The sequence below is a fragment of the Drosophila virilis genome, chromosome 2, assembly GCF_030788295.1.
Source record: "Drosophila virilis strain 15010-1051.87 chromosome 2, Dvir_AGI_RSII-ME, whole genome shotgun sequence".
Taxonomy (NCBI): domain Eukaryota; kingdom Metazoa; phylum Arthropoda; class Insecta; order Diptera; family Drosophilidae; genus Drosophila; species Drosophila virilis.
In genome coordinates this window covers 9,409,236-9,430,100 of record NC_091544.1, presented here as the reverse complement: position 1 = coordinate 9,430,100, position 20,865 = coordinate 9,409,236, and the positions used below count along the sequence as shown (strand labels likewise).

The 20,865-nt window shown below is 43.6% G+C and overlaps 3 protein-coding genes across 5 annotated transcripts; 2 read left to right on the top strand and 1 right to left on the bottom strand.

Annotated features, from left to right (window-relative positions):
* Nucleotides 1-3,281: 3,281 nt before the first annotated feature.
* On the top strand, nucleotides 3,282-9,486 carry LOC6629423 (uncharacterized). The gene is made up of 4 exons (XM_002054319.4): nucleotides 3,282-4,579; nucleotides 7,109-7,156; nucleotides 7,397-7,786; nucleotides 7,848-9,486. The coding sequence occupies exons 1-4, from the start codon at nucleotides 4,492-4,494 to the stop codon at nucleotides 8,294-8,296; spliced, it is 975 nt and encodes a 324-aa protein (XP_002054355.1). The 5' UTR covers nucleotides 3,282-4,491; the 3' UTR covers nucleotides 8,297-9,486.
* Nucleotides 9,487-13,253: 3,767 nt separating this feature from the next.
* Nucleotides 13,254-18,209, top strand: LOC6629424 (zinc finger C2HC domain-containing protein 1C). 3 transcript variants are annotated; one of them, XM_015172191.3, is made up of 5 exons: nucleotides 13,254-13,594; nucleotides 14,679-14,963; nucleotides 16,892-17,437; nucleotides 17,513-17,548; nucleotides 17,604-18,209. In XM_015172191.3, exons 2-5 carry the CDS (start codon nucleotides 14,910-14,912, stop codon nucleotides 18,123-18,125), a joined length of 1,158 nt encoding a protein of 385 aa, XP_015027677.1. In that variant the 5' UTR covers nucleotides 13,254-13,594; nucleotides 14,679-14,909; the 3' UTR covers nucleotides 18,126-18,209. The 3 variants fall into 3 exon arrangements, with proteins under 3 accessions (XP_015027677.1, XP_070063575.1, XP_002054356.1); XM_002054320.4 differs by lacking the exon at nucleotides 13,254-13,594 and adding an exon at nucleotides 14,305-14,365; XM_070207474.1 differs by lacking the exons at nucleotides 13,254-13,594; nucleotides 17,513-17,548 and adding an exon at nucleotides 14,303-14,365.
* On the bottom strand, nucleotides 18,127-20,734 carry Hpr1 (THO complex 1-like protein Hpr1). Its single transcript, XM_002054321.4, has 5 exons — nucleotides 20,566-20,734; nucleotides 19,811-20,494; nucleotides 19,452-19,750; nucleotides 19,083-19,385; nucleotides 18,127-19,022 (listed from the first exon to the last, which is right to left on the bottom strand). Exons 1-5 carry the CDS (start codon nucleotides 20,641-20,643, stop codon nucleotides 18,224-18,226), a joined length of 2,163 nt encoding a protein of 720 aa, XP_002054357.1. The 5' UTR covers nucleotides 20,644-20,734; the 3' UTR covers nucleotides 18,127-18,223.
* Nucleotides 20,735-20,865: the final 131 nt, after the last annotated feature.

The window sequence follows — 20,865 nt, the reverse complement described above, 5'->3', positions numbered from 1 at the left end:
TTCCATGTTTTGAGGGGCCTTTCACACGTTTTCCAAAATCCATCCCCCTTTTTTTTGGAGTGTCAGTCAAATACTTATTATGTAAAGTTACGTGCTAAAATGCATTTAGAAGAATCTTTACGAGAATTTCATTTAAGCGTGTTTCACAATTTTCACTAAATCCAACCGATTTGGGTGGAAAATACGAGTCATTGTTCGTATGAAAGTCTACTTTTCGGGATCGAGATTTCCAGCAAGGGACTTAAATGGCGTGTTCTTATTGGAAAGGTTATATCTAAAACTTTTAGCACAAAACGTTCAACCGGGCAACGCCGGGAACTTGAAGATAGTTCGAGTGGATTTTTATTTTCCACTGGTGGGAAATGGGTGGAAAATTGATGATTATAATTTTTGGCAAAAAAAAAAAAAAAAACTAGCAAGGCAAGGCCAGACAAGGCCAGGCAAGGCCAGCTAGCTTTTATATATAAATATTTTTGCCCTGACCGATTGATTTTTGATCAACGACACTTTAGGCCATGTCTCTAAATGGCTAAAATTCGCTGGCCTATATATTATTTAGCGAAGTGCTACTGCGTCAGCGATTTGAAACGTTTTGCATGTAGACGAACATGCTCGAACAAGGAACAAAGGAATCGCCGCTGGAATCTCTCTAGCTCTGAGTTAAGTGGTTGCAGATGTCCTGCCATTTGTTTATTAAAAGAACTGATTGATGCATAAATGCATAGTTTACTTTTCACTTCCTTTCCCTTACAATAGCCGAAGCATTGTAGTAAAGTTGGCTGCGTGCCGCTTTTGACAATGCCCACGTGTGCACACAATTGAATAGATGCAGCACTGAAACACCGGTAACTAAGAGGCTTATGTTCAATAAACAGGTAACCAGGTAACCAGGTAGCGCAACTCAACGCTATTTTATTGCGCATCACTTTGGTCACGGCATCCATAAGCGGATATTATCCAGTTGCGTTGTAATTTGGTTACTTCGCCATAATGCAATCATCTCGGTCAAAATGTTCGCTAAGCTCAAAATGCATTTTCGCTGCACTCAAATCAGTTCACAAACTGACCACACGCCCAGGAAGGCGAAATTGCACAATTTGGGAAGTATATAGATGCTTGTATATGGCAGAACCAGTATATTAGGTCCATTGGAGATTTATTTATTTTCACAACTGCATTATATTCTCAAAATGTTGCCTTCCTCAACTTGTCCCATTTAATTGAATAGACCATACAAACAAACAAGAGGAGTTAACTTTGGGATACAAGACATTAAATACCATTGCAAATATATTATATTTTATTCTAAACCATAAGCCCAACAACTCGGATATAGCATATAAAAGTTGCTTAGATAAAGAATCTTTAAGAAATACAAAGTTTTCATATAAAAACTTTGTTTATATGGCAGTTATGTGGTGGTCGATCCGGCCAACTTCGATTTATGTACCGATTGAATAATTTAAAACTGAGAAACTTGTTGGCAATCGAACTGACAGATTGGAGAGAAGATTCACTTTATAGGGTCGCGTTTAAAGCAAATCAGTTGTGTATTTAAATTTAAGCACATATTAGTTGTTGATGGAGTAACAAACTTATTTAAAAAGTATATGATGGTCAACATTTAGTAAATAGGGACATAAATAATCGAAAAACTATTATGTTCATTTATTACACACAATTCGTGCTTTGCAACTGAAGCGTTGGGCATTGCCTGCTCTCTTGTCATTGTTTACATTGATATGGCGCTCATTTATTGGCATAGCATAAACTTATGCTACGGGCTAGTTAGTTAACTTCGTTCGCCTCGCACTTTTGGTACACATCGTTCACTTGCATTATTCAAACAAGTATATAAATAACTAATCAATTGTCGCTTTGATGCAATCGGCACGTATCAATTCGGGCTTGCTTGCCTTTGTTTAACTCTTGCAAATTAATAACAATTAAAAGACTCTAGTCGGGAGCGCCCGACTAGGCAATACCCCTTCCCACTAAGAGGACGTACAGCTACAATTTTAAGTCTCTAGCTCTTACGGGCGGACAGACGGACAGATAGACGGACATGACTAGATGGATTCGGCTATTGATGCTGTTCAAGAATATATATACTTAATGTGGTCGGAGATGCTTCCTTCTGCCTGTCACATACATTTGCGTAGATACATTAGACCCTTTTTGCCCGTTTCAGGGTATAATAAGCACAGACTAAATCGGGTCTGCCTACTTTTTGTAACCTATACCAAATATACAATAAATAAGATTAGATTAATTATTTCTAGCTATTAAAAAAATAATATTAAATTGGATGTACATAAGATATAAGTAAGGGCCAAGGGTCGATAATTAATGCTAGTATTATATTAGTTATATATGCTTTCGATTTGAAAATTTAATTTAAGGTTAGGAGAGTGGAAAAAGTTGTCAAGCAGTACCGAGCGCTGTTTATTCACTAGACGTCCATTTGAATAGTGACACAACGCATTATTACTGATTATCACTGGGAAAAACAGACTCCGAGCAGCTGCTGCCAGTGGGTGTCACAAACAAAAGATGCGATGCGGTGCGGCCCAACCCGATGGCAACCCGATGCCAGCTCCGACTCCAGATACGCCTCCGGCCCCTACACTCACTTGTTCTATGCCCAAAAACATGAACACCCAAAAGTGAAAGACAACGGTGACTGACGGTGGCGACGACAACATGAAGCGGGGGGCCGAATGAGGGCGACGACAACTGCAAGTACGAATATCCATATGTATGTGTGTACACATGTATGTGTGTGCACGTAACCTACTAACACGGGAGAGCCCCAGTTAAAAGGAGACAGAGACAGAAAGAGAGCAGAGACAGAGAGAGAGAGAGATAGCGAGAGAGTGGGTGAGAGAAAGAGACAGAGAGAACGAGAGGGAGAGAGCAAAAACAAACATAAAGCTTCAGCTTCATCGAAAGTGAGGACGAGGATGAGTGAAAGTGACGCAGCGGTTGCGTTCTGCTCAGCTGCTGCGATGCTGGGATGCTCGGATGCTGGGATGCTCGGATGTTGGGCGGCTGGGCGGCTGGGATGCTAGATGCTAACTGCTGTCTGTTGTCTGCTGTCATCTGTTTGGCGGGCCGTTTGCCGCCAGTGGAATCGGCATTTCGACGCATCTCATCGTGTTGTTGCTGTAGGACGTTGAAGGACACCAGCAGCAGCAGCCGCAGCAGCAGCCGCAGCAGCAGCAGCAAAAGCCGCCCCGCGTCTGTGTATGCCTGTGTTGTCCTAGTCCTTAAACGAGAGCTTTTAATGCGGCTTCGTCAGTGGTTCGGCATGGACTCGGCTGCTGCCACAGCCAGACAATGCTAGCCACCGACTCTCGCCGAGCAGCGTCCGTCAGTCGAGTTTCGGCCGTTCAACTAAACAGAGGTGCGACAGCGGACAAGCTCCAGCCGAGGACGACACAGGCATTCAGCACCAGGGAACAATAGCAGCAGCACATCAGCAGCAGAAGCCGCAGCAGCAGTTTGTGTCCATCCAAAATCACAGACAAAAAACCACCCGCAAAAAAAAAAAAAAAAAACCAAATCAAATCTAAATAAATCTGTGTGTGAATGCCTCAACCAAGCGCTCTGTTCCATTCTGAAAGTGTCGCTCGCAGGCGTTTTGATTGACAGCAAACAGGAGTGACCCATAACCATTCCAGTGGATGGGTTCTCGTTGTGCCGGACTTGACCTGAGCCAGAGCCCGAGCCCAGGAAAGTAGGCAACGAATAAGTGCAAAAAATAAATAAATAGCCGCACACAATTGGAAATCTAATTAGCGGCAGGCGTGCGACCCTCTCAATCATCATCAGAGTATTGGCAGCAGCGGCAACTCGATGTGAAGCACAACAACAACAACAACAACAACAACAACAATACTATTAACAACGGCAACAAGAGGAGTTTGACCGGAAAAGGCGTTGCTCGCACCAACAACAACAACAAGAACAACAACAGGGAGGCGGAGTGAACAGTAAACCAAACGAAAGCGAAAGCGACGTCAACGCCAGCAAACACTTTCCCGCGCGCGTACGTGTGTGTATGTGAATGTGAGTGTGTGCGTGCATTTGTGTGTGTATTGATGTGCCTGTAAGTGTGTTGTAACTTTGATAACGGAACACGCGCGTTTTTCTGTACTGCCCAGCAACTGGAGGCGGCTTAGACAGCTCTCTCCTTGTCTCCGAGAGTGTGTTTGAGTGTGTGTGTGTGTGTGTGCTTAAGTGTGATTGTATGTGTGTGTGCGTGTGTGTGGCTGCTGACATCACTGCTTTGTTTTTAAAGGCAGGCTGAACTGAAGCTCAATTGAGACGTTAATGAAGTAAACCTTACGACCACTTACACAGTTACTGATCAATTAACCGTTAACGAAGCTGCCAAATCCAGCACAGCCATTACAAGATACTCCAGCACAGCCACTGCGAGAGCTGCTATCACAGTCAAAGATAAGCAAAGAACCAAAGCCAATAAACATGTTCTCCATGTGCTCAAAGGTGAAGGCAAGAAGTGAGGAGTCGTTTTTCTCGCCGCAGCTACAAATGCAGCTGCAGCAGCCCGCGGGTAAGTGAAGGGTTTAAAAGGGTTAGCTTAAGCTGAGCCACAGCCCAAGCTCAATGTGTGCGTGTGTGTAGGTGTGAAGATAGATCTGTATACATGAGCGAGTGTGTGTGTGTGTGTGTGTGTGTGTGTGTGTGCGTGTGGGCGTGTAACGCGGGGCTGTCCCCGTTTTTTGAGCAAACCCTTGAACTCGTTTTTTGCGAATCTTGCTCGTTGCCTCGCGTGCCTGGCTGCCAATTTTCCTCAATGAATTCCAACACAGACGCACAGAGATTGCTTGTGCGTGAGCCTGTGTGTGCGTGTCTGTGTGGGCACTCTCCTAGTTTCTCTCTCTCTCTCTCCCTCGCTCTCTTTGAGTTTCTCCCTCTCAATTTGCACTGGCTGTCTCTCAGTCCTTAGTTCTTCTCTATATGTCGCTGCGGCCGCATTGTTGACCTGCTCATTATGGGCGTATGTAAGTACATACGCCCACTTGTGTACGGACTTATCAAGTGGAATTCAGCGGCGGTTATTACGCTGCAATCAGCGCCGGTGGCGCGGCCACGCCCCTTTGCCCAAGCACGTAAACTGCATTAAATCATTAAGGCCAACACACATACATATGCACACAAACATGCACAGAACAATCTGAATGCAGCACCATCAACTACCCATTGCCACCTAGCTGCATTTGTGTGTGTGAGTGCAAGTTAAATGAATCCACCGAGCATGGCAGCCAGCTTGACTGGCGCTCCTGGCGCTCCTGGCGCTGTCATCGTCGTTGTCAGTAGGTTGGAAGCATCCACGTGCATAAATCATGCAAGTGTACAGCAGCTGCTGCTGCGTTGCCCCGTCTCCACGCCTTCCCGTCTCCCCATCCACAGTCACACTTGCCCCAGTAGCTCCAACAATTATGTACAAGTTGATTTTGCAACCGTGTGTCGTCTAAGCCGTTGCCTGCTCGTTGCCATTGCCGTAGTTCTCGTCGTCCTCGTCGTCGGCGTCTGTTGCAGCCACTTGCAATTTCAGCTGCTTTGTCACATGAATGTGAATGTAGGATGTAAAATATGGATGCGGTTGTATGCGTGCACTGAAGTGGCACACATGATGTCCGTTGTCCGGTGTGTCCTTTGTCAGTTGACTGTCTGCTTCTCTGCTTGCACAAGCGGCGCAGTGTCCTTCGGCGACCTCGTTCTTCAGCTCAACGCCAGAGCCCAACCACTACTGTCTCCCGCAGTCGACACTTGCTATAATATGTATGCATACATTGTATATACTATATACAAATATATATCTATATGTATATATGTATTTGTATATGTATATGGATATCTTTGTATTATATCCTCCAACGTCTGCATTTCGTTTGGGGTTAACTCGAGCAAAGCGTTTGCCGAGAAATTGGCAGCCAAGCCTTGAGCGTCTTTCAATTGCTGTGTCAGCTTATTGCATTGACAAGCTATCAGCAGCCAAGTAAAATTATTGTCAGGCACTACCCGCCCGATTCCGCCTTAATCATATTCATCTTCACTCATGTACACATACATATACATATCACTCTCGTTCTCGCTCTACATACATATATATTTAGATTGGCTACTCAACTGCAGTCCTTATAGGATGCTAAGTGGCACGACTAAGTGTATATAAATCAGTCCGTCAGCTTATCAGTTAATTTCATATATGGAAATGTATAGTAAGCCATTTTATGCATTACATTATACATATTTAATTCGGTTTTACTCTTTTGCCAAAAACACAATTTTTCCATTTATTCGAAGGTTGATTCAATTAACCTTACTTTCGCTATAATCTATTCGGACACTGAATAATTTACTCTCACCGTATTTGCATACATACGTTTTTCCTACATTTCGTTCAACTGGCCAACATATATAAATTTGCATTGTGGATGCTGGTTTTTACAGTGCAGGCAAATCGGGCACTCCACATCCGATCCATCTTTATTAAGATAATTATTCGCTCTGTCACAGGCTCGCATTTTCGTGTTGACAATTATTTCTCGAATACGATCTATATAATGAATCGGAATACGGGTACGGGTATAGATAGATAGATTATGCATCGCTTGGCTCTCAGGAGGCAGCAGAATTACGCTGTCCCAAAATGAGAAAGATGATTACAACTTCATGTTTTTCGCAGTTTTTCACGCTGCTGTTTGTCAGGAAAGAATTTAGCACACATCCCCACACCCACTGACAGCTACGACCACATTCACACACACACACACACACACACACACACACTATTACATTCCTACATTCCACATTCGGAATACAGGTCCGGTTGTCAGGGAAACTTGGGTTTCAGCTAGATTAAAGAGGGATGTCAATGCAAGCGGTCATTGGAGAGCCGTGAATGGAGTGTGGAGCGTGGAGCGTGGAGCTTGGCATCGGTCACGGCGTTTTCAATTAATCATCGAACGATTGCTGCAGCGGAAGCCGCGTAGATGGGTTCTACGCCAACTCAATTTTGCTCTCAATGTGCAATTCTGTTTCTTTTTCGATTTTTTTTATATGTTTTTTTTTGCAGGCACCGGCGGCAAGCAAATCAAAGGCGGTTACCTTTTACGCTATAAAAGTGAGTACAATCCATAAATACAAATCTTGTTTTTTGGCAAATTGCAAGCACAAGTGCCATCTGACAGCTTCAATACGACAGGTGCCTTGTTCACTAACTGAAGCTATCTTTGCAATGACTGCAAAAGAAATTTGATCGATTTATGACTGCATTAGCTGCGCTTAGCCCAGCATGCAGCACAACTTAGACGAAATGCCGAGCTTTAAGACACAGAAAACACAACATGAAATTTACTTTCAGAGCAAATGCTATGGAACCGCTGGGCCGAGGAGTGGGTTATACTATATGATGACTCCACCATGGCCTGGTTTACGGAGCCCGGACGTTCATCGCCATCGGGCAAGATATTGGTGAAGGAGGCGCCCGAGATGCTGGCCATTGCACACTGGACCGGCCAGATACCGCGTCGTCCCCCATTGCCCGATGGCGTCAGCGTGTCACAGCTAATTGCGCTTGGGTCACGTCGCAAGCGCTCCAAGGTCTACTGGATGCTGGCCAAGTCTGAGCACGAGGTAAGCGACTGGATTGACGCCATAACTAAAACTTTGCCGCCGCCACCGCAAATCGAATTGGTCGTGGATAAACCGCAACTAATGAATGTGTTGCGGCGTCCGCTTGTGCGTATAAGACGTAAGTATGAGACCCATACGGGACTCGGATAATATATCATAAGTGTTGCCCACCACCACAGCGGCCACCAATTCCGAGGTAAAGAAGCGCAAGTCGGCGGCCCATAGCACCAGCAGACATCATCGCAGCTCCTCGGCGGCCTTAACCACACAGCGCACGCTGTACAATCAGAATCCATTGATCAAGAGCGATGCCGCCGTGGCCATACTGAGCAAGAAGGCGGACTCCAAGGCATCGCTTGCTTGCGCACTGCCCTGGGGTCATGGCTGGGGCTGGGCCACGCTGCCCAATGGTGTCTGGAGTGGCGGTCTCACCTGGTCGCAGTGTGAAGACACATTCACCCTTCATGCACTGCCAACAACTCACTGCACCAATCTAATCGACAATTCGTGCAGTGGCGCCGTCTATCACACGGACATTGGCGGCTTTGATTTTCACTCCACGGGCATCGATGATGTGGGCGGTGAGGACTTTGACTATGCCATGGACTGTGGCGATTTCATCTTTTAAATTCAGCAACTAAAAGCTCCCACCTCATGCCACCCACACATAAATACTCACATACAGGTAACCAGGCCGAGCAGCAGTCGAACCCACCCAAAAACGCGTAAGGCGGATTAAGAATGAACACAAAATTCTAGTAAAAACAAAAATTATAGCATCTTGTTGTTGCAAAAACAAAACAGTTCGAAGAAATTAGTGATTAACGCTGTCATAGAATCATCCATGCCTAGTTGTCCTTTTGTGTCAGGCTCTGCAAGTGGCGCAACTCTTCATGCATGCACACACACACACACATGCAGACATTTCCATACATATTCATGCGTGGAGGCAAAGTCAGGTTGAGTATACGCATCATGGTGCAGCTGCATGTACGTGTATCGAGGGTCTGCATGTTTGTGTTTACTGCGTGTTTTGTATTTTTAATTGTGTTTGGTGTTTCTGTCTGTGTACGTGTTTGTTGTTAGTGTGCCAATTACGTATAAAATCCAATTAAGAAGTTAAGCTGCAACATGCGAGTGTAACACATTGAATTAATTCCAGAGATGACAATTTATCGCAAATTATGTATAACCAATAAGCTGCACACACGTTCACACACACACACACACACACACTTAGATGCACAGCAACGTCCACAGAACGACAGCAAGAATTTCATGTACAACAAAAACGAATGTCTTGACGTGCACCTAAAAGCAGGCAACATATTTAGCATAGTAAGGGACAACAACAAATTATTATGGTATTAAGCATCTTTTTATGAATTTTATAAAAATTCCCCCCGAACATTTTCGATGCCGAAGATCGCATTTGTAGCGTGTGCAATTTTTAAACAATTTTTTAGCGCAGCTAATTAAGCGAAATTGAAAAATTGTCATTTGTAATTGTGTAGAACATGCTGGCTATGTTCACATGCAGCATTTTTATAGATTAGTATGTAGTGGAGACGAGTTTTGCCATTGAGTTGAGAATGGCCCAAACCAAGCAAGAGGAAAACCAGGTTAATAACAAATACACTTGAATATACACAGTTCAGCCTAATTATAATGCGCATCGGTAAGCCCCAAGCACACCAAGACAGGTCAGTTATTAGAAACTGAATTACACAAAAACCCACCCGTACTGATAAAGTAAAGTTTATGAAATAAACAACTAACATTAACCGCAAATATATTTAATATGCTAAGAAAACCAAAGTCAGTTACAAATATTATGTATTTATACATAGGGCTTAATGCAGCAAATGCATCAATTATCCACCGTTTATCGGACGCAAGAAGCGTTGAATAAGTTTTAATGTTTAGAATGAATGCACCTGAAAGTTATTTAAGCCATCCGAAATATGATTGCCTCTTACAGATTGCAATGTTTCAAAGAACATTCAGGCGTCTACATTTGATTTGATCTTAACTAAAATTAATTTATTTTATATGACAGCAGGGGCCTTCATTCCAAATACTAATGCTTATTGAAACGGCCATTTTAATAAGCTCATCATTTATTTGAACAACATTAAGGTTCGCATTTGAATTTGAAAATTTTGAACATTTTTGTGCACAAATGCACAAAAAACGCCGCTACTAAAACCTTGAACAACAATGTTTAGAAATCTAATGTTAGAATAAGTCTTAAATGTCTTGAAGGACAAAGAATATCTTAAAGAATTGTTAAAAACCAAAGAAAGTAACTTAGACAAAAATAATGTGCAGGTTTTCAAAATGTTGCAAAAAAAACATAAGTTTAACAAGATAAATCTTAGCAAAAAAAAAACGGGTAACAAGAAAAATCTTGCCTCTCTGCATATGATGTCAGTACGTAACATCGTATGCGCCCTAATATAGCCCAAAATAAGTGTGTATGTGCATGTACTTGTATACTAGCAGTAGCTAAAGCCTAGTATGTTCAAGTATACATAACTATATATATATATATATATGTATATGTGTTAAACAATTGAAGAGTCGATGAAAACAGAAAAGCGCAACCAAAGTTAAATCGAAAGCGATATTAATATCGACATCGATATCGATATCTAAAAATACACAAACACTGAAACTGAAACCTGAGCCCCGCAGCCTTAGTTAATGCAGCTACTGTTAAACACCCTAAGACACTTATCACACACACACAGATCGATATATGTATAGCCAGAATAATATATATAAATGTTAAATGGAAGTAAGCGATATGCGAAAGAAGAACAAACCCCTATAAAAGAATGTAGACTAAAAGACTTAAGCAATTGTCGTATAGACGTTAAATTAGAGCGCATTGAATGTTGGCTTTAAAATGTTTAGAAAAGTATCTTTGTAAGTAGTTAAAAGCAGCGACAGCTGATCGATGTGCTTATAGGCAGCATTATCCTGTAGTCTGAAGTGTAGCCCAAATAAACGATATGTTATTGAATGTAATAGTCGAACGAAGCGTAGCAGGAACAAAGAGCGACAACAAATTGAACATAAACAAAAAAAAAAAAAAACAGTAACAAACAAGTAAACAAAAAAAAAAAAAAAAACAACTTCGACAATCACGGATATTAAGAATGGAGTTACACATATTGAAAAGTTAAATAGGCTTCGCGTCGAATTGCGTTTGGTTAGTAATCGTATTAGAATAGTAATAGTTATCGAAATCGAAATCGATTCATGAAATTGCAATTGAAATCGGAACGTTGGAGTTTTTTGTGGCAACTGTACTAGGAACTAAGGTATCGTAAAGTAGCCGCGAGCATCGCACAATAAACTCCATGACTAAAGCGAACAACAACCGAATATTGAAAAGTTCAAAAGTCAGGTTTTAATCATAGTACACACGGTACATACTATGTACATACACAATGTACTTTAGTCCTCCGCTATTCATTTATTTTCTAATCTTTATTAATACGCAACAATTCAGCATGTAAATGATGAAGCAACAAAGATAAACCAATAACATTTATACTTTGATAAATGTACGTTTTTGTAGATCACTTGTACACGTTAAATATGCATTTTCAATATTTTTTGAAAGGCCAAAATCATTATTTGTAATTCTGCCGCGTATTTAGCCGTGCGTTTTCACATAGTTCAACTGTGTCGGATTATAAATATATAGAATATATATATGTATTATAGAAAAGGCGAAAATTTGCAAGTCAATTGGCTGGGCAACATTTTGGTCAGTTTTTGTGCATGCATTACGTATACGACGCCTAGGCCTGCGCCGCATTCGCCTAGTACTTAGAATTAATAATAAGTAATTGTTGTTTATTGTCAGCTGTCAGCTCCCAGTGCCATTGTTGTTACTGTTGCTGTTGCTGTTGATTTTGATGTTCGAGTTGGCGTGCCATTGTTAAATGTACCCGAACTCGTATGTGTATTGTAAGGACTTCGAATGTTATGTGTGTATTTGTAATTGTATTCGTATTTGTAATCGCTGTACACTTTGTATTTGATTTTTCGCAAAGTGCAAACAAGCAAATATATGTAAGCAACATGCAAAAATTCAGATCCATACCAAACCAATTGACCTTATCGTACACGAATTGCTAACTCTCCAGACATCAACACATGGAGCCCCTTATGCTTATACACAAATGGAAATATGTACGTACACAGATAATAGTTAATTGTCTTATTTTCCGTGAGAGTTTTTTGGTGTAATTGCAAATCTGATTTAACTATGGCAAGGCTAATCAATAATCTACTAAATATGTCTGTATTTACATGCACGGTGTCTATATACTTTTAATCGTATACATATATGTATATGAATGCATATATATATTAAGATATGTACGCAAAAACCAAACAAAAAATTGATTCCAGCTAAATATTTCCTGAGCTACAGCCGGAAAATAACAAAAGGCACTTTAAAAGATATAGCAAACGAACGTATATTCACGAACTTACATTTGAGTGAATTGTATATTTTGGAAAGGTTATCAAGCGATTACTCAATAGCACGAAGTGATGCACACACATTCGATGTATATAATATGTACGAAATTGTCGAAAGAGAAAAACATGATAATAATTCGCTCAAACTTTGATTAAAAAGAAAACAACACGAAAGATGAAACACAAGGCAAGGCGCGCACTTATTAGGTTTCAAAACCGCAGTAAAACCTAAGCAAATGAAAAGTAATGAATAATAATTGTTATATAAACAAATGATGAACAAAGAAACGCAATGTGAGTAATAGGCAAACTTTCACTACCGAACTTTGAATACCCTTGCAGAGTGCACACAAATATGACTATTAATATGCATTTTCAATGTATTCTTTGTTCGTCAAATTATTTAACAAATTTAACAAAATATTTGCTTTTGTATTTTGACTGTGCCAGGTCGCTGAACAAACCAGCTGACCCTCTGCAGGGGTAAGGGTATACATCGGTAACTCGAGTCATATATGATTAATGATGGTTTTGGTTGGTTGAGACAAACTTCTTAAAATGTACTATGACACTGTATAAGTCTTGCGATCCGAGCGAAAAAGTTGATTAAGGGTTAAAGCTGAAACTGAAAGCAAACATGTTTAAGCGTTGCGAAATTCGAAAAGGAATCAAATGAATAACAACAACAATTACAATTGCGAAGTCGGCAAATGAGCGATAAATATATATATATATATATTTGTGGAACAAAAGCACTCACATTTGGTTTTATTTCATTCCCTCCCCTTTTTTTTAAGCTAATTCACAGACTGCCACGCCCCCCCCCGGTATACGGTATACGGTCGCGTCATTCACATCGTCATCGACTGATCGGTGCACTGTCAGCGACTGCGTTGACTCTGCCTCTGCCTCTGCCTCAGTCGCTGTCGCTGCCGCTACCTTAGTCTCTGTCGCTGTCGCTGTCGCTGTCGCTGTCTCTTTCGCTGCCAGCTGCGGCTGCAGCCGCCGCCTGCTCACAACTTGTTCGGCTGGCCGTTTAGCTGGCTTTGTGTGCGGCCGCAATCTTGTCTCAGTCACCGGGCAAACTTCTAAGTAAACAGTCCGAAACGAGTCACGGCTGCCGCAGACATTGTTTAGCCACCTCTACTTTGGCTCGGGCGCACGCGACGTATGCGTAATTACGGCCCGTTGTCAGTTTTGACCAACTGGCGCTGTCCTGTGCCCTACTTTGAGCCGTGTGCTTTAAAATTCAACAAACGTTCAAGTGTGTCAATAAACTCTGCTGCCATTTGCCGTGGATCGACCAGCAGGCTCGGCCCCTTGCCTGTTTCAGCTGGCGTGTGTGCGTGTGCGTGTGTATGTGTTCGATTCCTCCTCTTCAGCCTCTGGCAAACATTTCTCAATCGCAGTCGGCGCATAGCTGGTAAGTTGCTTAGCTTCCAAGTTATGCAAATCAAAGCACTTGGCGCAGCCAAAAGCAACACACAAAACACCTCAAGTCACACACGCACACACACGCAGATACGTACACACACATGCACACACACAAACAGTTAGATTCAAACGTGTGCCAAAAAATAAACATAAATTAATTGCTTTGTGTGCTTGCTGTGCGACGACAACACCGACTGCTCAATACCCTAAGCGCGAATATAAATGAACTTCCCTTGAATAGAATATAATAAAAGTACATTGTGAGATTAGGTCTTAGAGATGTAAGCAATTGGCATTGAAATATTTGATATAAATCAAAACTATTCAGAGTCTGGGGCTCTTCATATATTTTCATATATGCCAATAAATCGCAATTTTCGCAATTGCTTTAAGCACTTAGTTGGCTCTGATTTGCCAGTTGAAATTCGGAATTATTATGGATGACAGTTTCGTCACAAAATTGTTACAAAATTAAATTCCGAAACAAACAGATACGTATTTAGTTTAGTATATGATTATATTTTGAGAGCTAATCTACAATCTTAGTAGTAATTCGTTAGGAAAAACGTATCATAAATTGTATCCAATATCACCTAAGCAGCAGCAAGGTTCTGTTGGCACTCACATACGCACTTACATTTCATATACATATACATATACATATATATATATATATATCTAATATTTATATATATATATATATACATACATAGGTATATGTATTAGGTCTGCTGGTGTTAAACGCAGTTCAATTAATTCGGTAAGCGAATAAAATTCAATTCAATTAGTTTGCTCATTGAGCAGCCCATTTTTGGAGCAACTGAATGTCGCAGACAGTCCACGGCCCACGGCCCACGGGCCACGTCTCCTAGTGCTGCCAGCAACTGGGTACGGCTTCAACTTCGATCTCGACTTGATCTTCGACTTCCAGATGTCGCCCACACGACATGTTAAGCAACAATTTGCGCCCTGTTTCCATTGACGCCTCCTGGCGACATTCAAAACCGCTCAAAAGCCGCTTGATTTTGATTTGTTTTTGGTTTTGTTTTATGTTTTTTTTTTTTTTTTTGCAGCTATTTTTAGGCACATCGAAAAGCGAAACTTTTAGCCGACTGTGTGCATGAGTCATCGGAGAATCTAAGCCGGGTCTACACTTGCCAAGCAGCTGTGCCGCGTCATCGTCATCGCCATCGCCATCGCCATTTCCATTGCCATCGCCAACATCGTCGCGGCGACTGCTGCCCACACGACGCAGCTCAGAGACTACTGGGACTCGATTTAGCGAGAGCAAACTTTATTTGGTGATGGCGTCACAAGATGCCGCTGATTGCCCAACCTCAAGGCTGGCACAAATGCGGGTAAGTCTCGCTGCCTCTGACAGGAAGCGTGCCGAGCGCACGAAAGCCGTCTCTGGGCTCTGGCCAATGGTCCGCTTGGCCATTAATTAAACTCTGGCCCATTTTTGGCACTCGAGTTTCCGTAACGCTCCATATATGGGCACGACTTCATGCTGTTGATGTTCTTGTCTAGACTTGGTTCAACATTAGCCCTGGCTAGGCTGCTGCTGCTGCTGTTTCGCAGCGACATGTCAGCCAATTAATTTTAGCTCTTGGCTAATAGTTGGCTAATGGGAACTCTTAGGCGCATACGGCAACTTAATAGAGCTTTTATACATAGACTTCCTCAACATGCATACGAATTGAATTATTAAACAAAACATATTTATTACACCTCAAGATTATTGTTAATGATTGTCTGACAGAAACCCTGCCCAGTTGATGTCTTTGACATTAAGCTTATCTAAGCCAATTATATTATTTACGCCGCTCATTTAACTACTTCAGCTTTAGTAATTTAACGAGCAATTAAACAAAGAGCTTGATATTTTCAAAAATGCGTATGTTGATTTTAAAAACAATATGATGTATGAAAAAAATGTGTGCCGCTTAGTAGAGAAATTAACTTAATTAATGTTTTTAGCCTCTGTGTACTCGATAAAGTCGGCCAGTTTATGTATATATATATACATATATATATTTATTGACGTATACTTAATATTCGACTACCCCATATAATCATATGCCCCTGTCAAATAGTTAGTTGATTATCAGCACAAGCACACGGAGAACTGCCACACACACACACACACACACGCACACACACACACACGCACACACACACACAGTTGTACACCCTCAGACACACAGCCCCACCCATAAGCACACACACTTAAACGAAACCTGAACTAAACATTCTCGGAAATTGTTGCACTAGATTTATATCGCTGATTTGGGGCGGCATCAGGTGTCGGGCACAATCCTGCGAGACGGGACACACCCCTGAGTTTTGTCACCTTTAGGGGCTGCTCGTCTCTTTGTCGATATGCAACAAATGTTGCATGGTTTCTCAGTACTTCTCTGGACTGTTTTTGTTGTAAGTCCGTGTGCCGCCCTGCTCCATGGCAACCCGTGGGGTCGTGTTGCAGCCATTGATTTTTGTTATTGGCATGCAGCAGCAATAGCAACAATAAAAACAACCTTGTTGTTGCAACAGCAATAAAGGCAGAGCAAGAGGCAGTCACGTTGGTTTGTCAACTGCTCAATCTAAAATATAAAAATATAAAATTCAATTTCTTCAACTTGTGACTGGCCATGGCTGGCCACAGCAAATACAGTGATTGAGTTTTAGGAGAGGAGCATGCCAGCGACCGCCAACTATTTCGCCAAGCCAGCTAAGACGGCAGCCAGGGTTAGCGTTGTCCAAGCGGGTCGGGTGGCACGCGGCTTTATGTACTGGCGGCATGTAAGTGGGTACAGATTTGGCTTGTGGCTGGTGTGTTGACAGAGCGGTGCCGATGGGTGGGTATGTATGGCTCATCGTTCGGTCAGTGGGGCGTAGAATAGACAAACCTACCACCACCTATGCACAAATACATGCACACATTCACTTAATTACCACACGGGGGAAAAGGACATGCTAATGTCCAGTTCCACGTACGTTTTAGTCAACACGCGCGCTTCGCACGAACATGAACATGTCGCTAACGGACGAGGACGAAAACGATGCCGACTACGACATGGAGCCGGATTCGATGCATGATCATATAATGCCGCTTAAGCTAAACGAATCGTGGGCAGCCCGGCGGCTGTTAGAGGCGCTTAGCCATCTGCCGCCAAGCCACGGGGATATGAATAATTCGGCGCCCGTAAGAGCCGATTATGCTGATTATGCGGCTGATTAGCTCTGTCAAGATTAGTCGTCTTAAATTCCAATTAATTTATTTCAGATGCGCTTCCAACAGAAGACACAGGTCGAACAGGAGCAGCGACGTCTAGAGCTTAATCAAGCGGCTGCTGCCTCGCCCAGAGCCGCCTCCAGTCGGCTCATAGGCAATGGCAAGGTGCGTCAGATGTTTGATGAACGTCGTCGTGGCGCTGGCATTGATCGCAGCAATCCGCTGAAGCCCATTAGCGAAACGCGTTCACACGCCCAACAGCAGCAGCTCACCAAGGGTATATCCACAATGAGCCTCAAGGAGAAGCCAGTCTCCGGCCGTCATCTGATCAGTGATAGCAACAATAACAGCGGCAGCAAATACAATGCAGCGGGCACGGCGATAAATGCCAATCGCCTGAAGCCAGTGATAACACGCAAAACTCCACCCAAAATGGAGAAGGACACCTCAGTGCGCACAACATCCTCGCCACCAAGCAGCGCCAGAGCCAGGACAATGAAACCAGCCGGCACGCCGGCAACGACAGCTGCTCGTCCGCCGATCGTAAGAGCTCCATTGTCAGAAAGAGGCCGCGTTTCACCGCCAAAGGCGCGTCAGGTAAGTCGCATCAACTTGGCTGAGTTCAAATATTCAAAGTTAACAATCATTTAAATCATGTATAAACGGAAATAGATCAATCCAAAATCTCCAGTTACCAAAATTCAAATGGTGAGTGCCCCGATCCAAGCATTGATATACCTATGTTGCTCATGTACTCTTCCAGGACGCACAGCCGCCGGAGGGCACCAAAAGTTGCCGCTTTTGCGGCCGACACTTTAACACTGACCGTTTGGCTAAGCACGAGGAAGTGTGCCAGCGCACCATGACCACCAAGCGCAAAATATTCGATGCCTCAAAGCAGCGAGTCAAGGGCACCGACACTGAGAAGTTTAACAAGCAGGCCCAGAAGCCCGGCTTGAGCCGCGTACAGTCCGCATACAGCAGTGCCGCACAGCAGCAGGGTCTGAAAACAGGTATAAAGAAGAGTAACTGGCGCAAGAAACACGAGGAATTCATTGAAGCCATACGAGCTGCCAAAAAGGTTCAGGCCCATTTGGCTCGCGGCGGCAAACTAAGTGATTTGCCACCGCCGCCGCCGTCAGAGAATCCGGATTATATACAGTGCCCGCATTGCAGCAGGCGCTTCAATCAGCAGGCCGCCGAGCGGCACATTCCACGCTGTGCCACAATGATACACAACAAGCCACGCCGGAACAGCACACAGCAGACAGCGAAGAAGCGCTAACTGGAATTGGGAATTTGACATGCCCGTTTATTACATGTGATAAAGGATTTGATGAATATATTATAACAGCATTAAAGTAAATAACGCTTTTCTTTGTGCTAGTCGGACAGTATTTCCACATCGTTGCTGTTCGCATCCTGCTGGCATAGGACCTGTGGCTGCGTGTTGCTTGCCTTTTCGCGTTCAATGATCGCCTTGACGGCATCGGCCGCCTTGTGCATTTCCAAGCCTTCCAACATGTAGGCCCAGTTCTCCAGCGTGGCATCGTCATCATCTGAGATCCAATTGGTTAACATTTTCATACATGCCACGCCAGGCGTTGGATTCTCCATTTGAAAGAAGAGCAGCTCGTCATTGCTGAAGCCAATCTTTTTGCCCACCTTCATCCACGGCTCGCCTATTAATGGTGTTATCTCTTCGATATGAGCGCTAGTAACCATCAGCGGTTTTTCATGCGCGGGCGTCTCATCCACTTCCTCCACCACAGGCTCAGAGTCCTCGACTTCCAGGTCTTGCTCGGGCTCCGTTTCCTGCAAGGCAACTGATGCCTCATGCTCTTGCTCTAAAGGTGCGCTGCTAACAGCCAATCCATTATTATGCTCCGACGCATTCGCAGTTGTTGTGCTTGTCTGCTTAACCAGCTCCTTTTCGCGCGTCAATCGCTTGCGCACCACGTCTAAATAGTCAGATATCTTGCACGATGGCTGTGACACAAACGTAAAGAAGTGCGGCGTCTGGCGGGCTAACAGGCGCAGAGCACGCCACTCGAAGGCGGGATCGGTTTTGTCATGCGGCGTCTCCAAATATGTTTCCAGCAGGGGCAGAAAGTTACGCTGCTCGCTCTTGCAGGCCTGCAGGTTGTCGGGCGAGTAGTTCCACAGGCGCGTCAGATTATCGCTAGAAAGTACGATTGGTTATAACTATGTTAGGGGCAGCACACGATATAGTTTTACTCACTTGCCGAGGAAGAACTTGCCATTGCGTGCAGCATCGCGCAGACAATCGCCCAATGGCCGCTTGGAACGTTTTGGAGGTGGGGGTTTGGCGTCATCTTCGCTGGGCTCCGGCTCCTCAGGTTTTTTAAACTCTTTACAGCCATCGTTTTTCCAATTGTTCCACATCTCCTCGCGTTGCAGCATATGCTGCACAGTGCGCGCGAAACGTCTGCCATTGGGTGGCGTCTCCTCCAGCAGTTTGTAAACGCGCTGCTCTGTTTCCTTGATGAAGTCGGACTGCGCACTTGTCAGGGTGTAGGACTCACTGAGAACAGAGCACAACTCTTAAAGACCGCAAGGTGAATTTCTTAAGCAGCTATTGGCAACTTACATCTTAAACTTGACGCTGACCTGTAAGTATTGGAACAGTATGAGGAATTGCACCAGCACGGCGCGACGGAAATTTGAGTCGGATAGTTGGAGTGCGAGCAGCTTTGGATTGGTCAAGAACTTGGCAAAGAAGTTTGTTTCCTTGTGCATGGCAGCCGACACAGCGCCATCTATCGTAGCATCGTCCATGTCCACATCCATCAACTGTAGACACGATTCGCTGTGGCCATTGGTGTCAATGTTCTGACGCACATCTTCCAGTTTGAAGCTCGAGAATGACTGTAGTATGGTCTCCGCGTGCTGTGGGCAAGGAAGGGAATAAATTATTCTAGTTAAGCAGACAGATATTCAGTGACTTACCATTTGAAACATTTTCCACTGCGCTTTACTGTAGCATTGATTAGGATTACGAAAGAAATCCTGCAGCGACCAGAATTTGCAATACAAATCGTAGTCAATCTTTAGCGGTATATCCTCGGCCGTATCTTCTAGCTCCTTGTTTTCAATGTCATCATGGTCCTTGCTGTCGAGCCCATACTCAGTAAAGTTATCTAAATTAAACTCGGATACAATGTTCAAACCGGAGCGTTCCGAGAATGGAAAAAACTTGGAGAGAAATAGCAAAATGCGTCCACAGAACACGGTGTTCTGTGTGCGCGACAAACGCCTCAATAGATCGTTGCACATGCGAAGCAAATTGTTCTTGCAGGAGGCAAAGAATATTTCCTCCTTCCAAACCTCCACCAGCTCCTCCACAAAATTGAAAATCAGCTCGCACTTGTTCAGCGTAACCACATCAAAGGTATCGCCCAGCAGCACAACTGGTATTGTATTCGACACGATCTCGGCCCGAGCTGCGTCCACAGATAGCCGCACAAGCGCTCCAATGCGTTCCACATTGTCGCTCAGTCGCTTCATAAGAACCTCTCGAAAGGCCTGGTCCATGGGTGAGCGTTTGTCGTGCTCGGAATTGGCACGAAAGCTGTGGTACTCTTTAATCAACAGTTCCACGTTGTTCTCGGCGATTGCCTGGTCCAGGGCAGCCTGTAAGCATTTAGAAAACATTTACCGGGTCGCCTTAAGCCAGCGGCAGTTGCCGTCTTTTTGATTCTCACCTCGAAGGCCGCCTGCAGAGCAAAGAAATTGGCCGACTTGGTGCCTGTTGGCTCGGCCACTGCTACTTGCGTGCTCATGCTTTAATCACGTTCCTTTAATAATAATATAATTAGTAACAACTGTGAGCAGCACGCAAAACAACAATTACAATGTAACACGAAACGAAATGGTGCTGCCAACTTGATGTTTTTCAATAATCTGCAAGCGGTACGGTCACACTGCGTTTAGTATTTTATTCCATTAATTTTGGCGGTTGAAATATGTCATAATTTATGACACAATAAAGCATAGAAGCTACG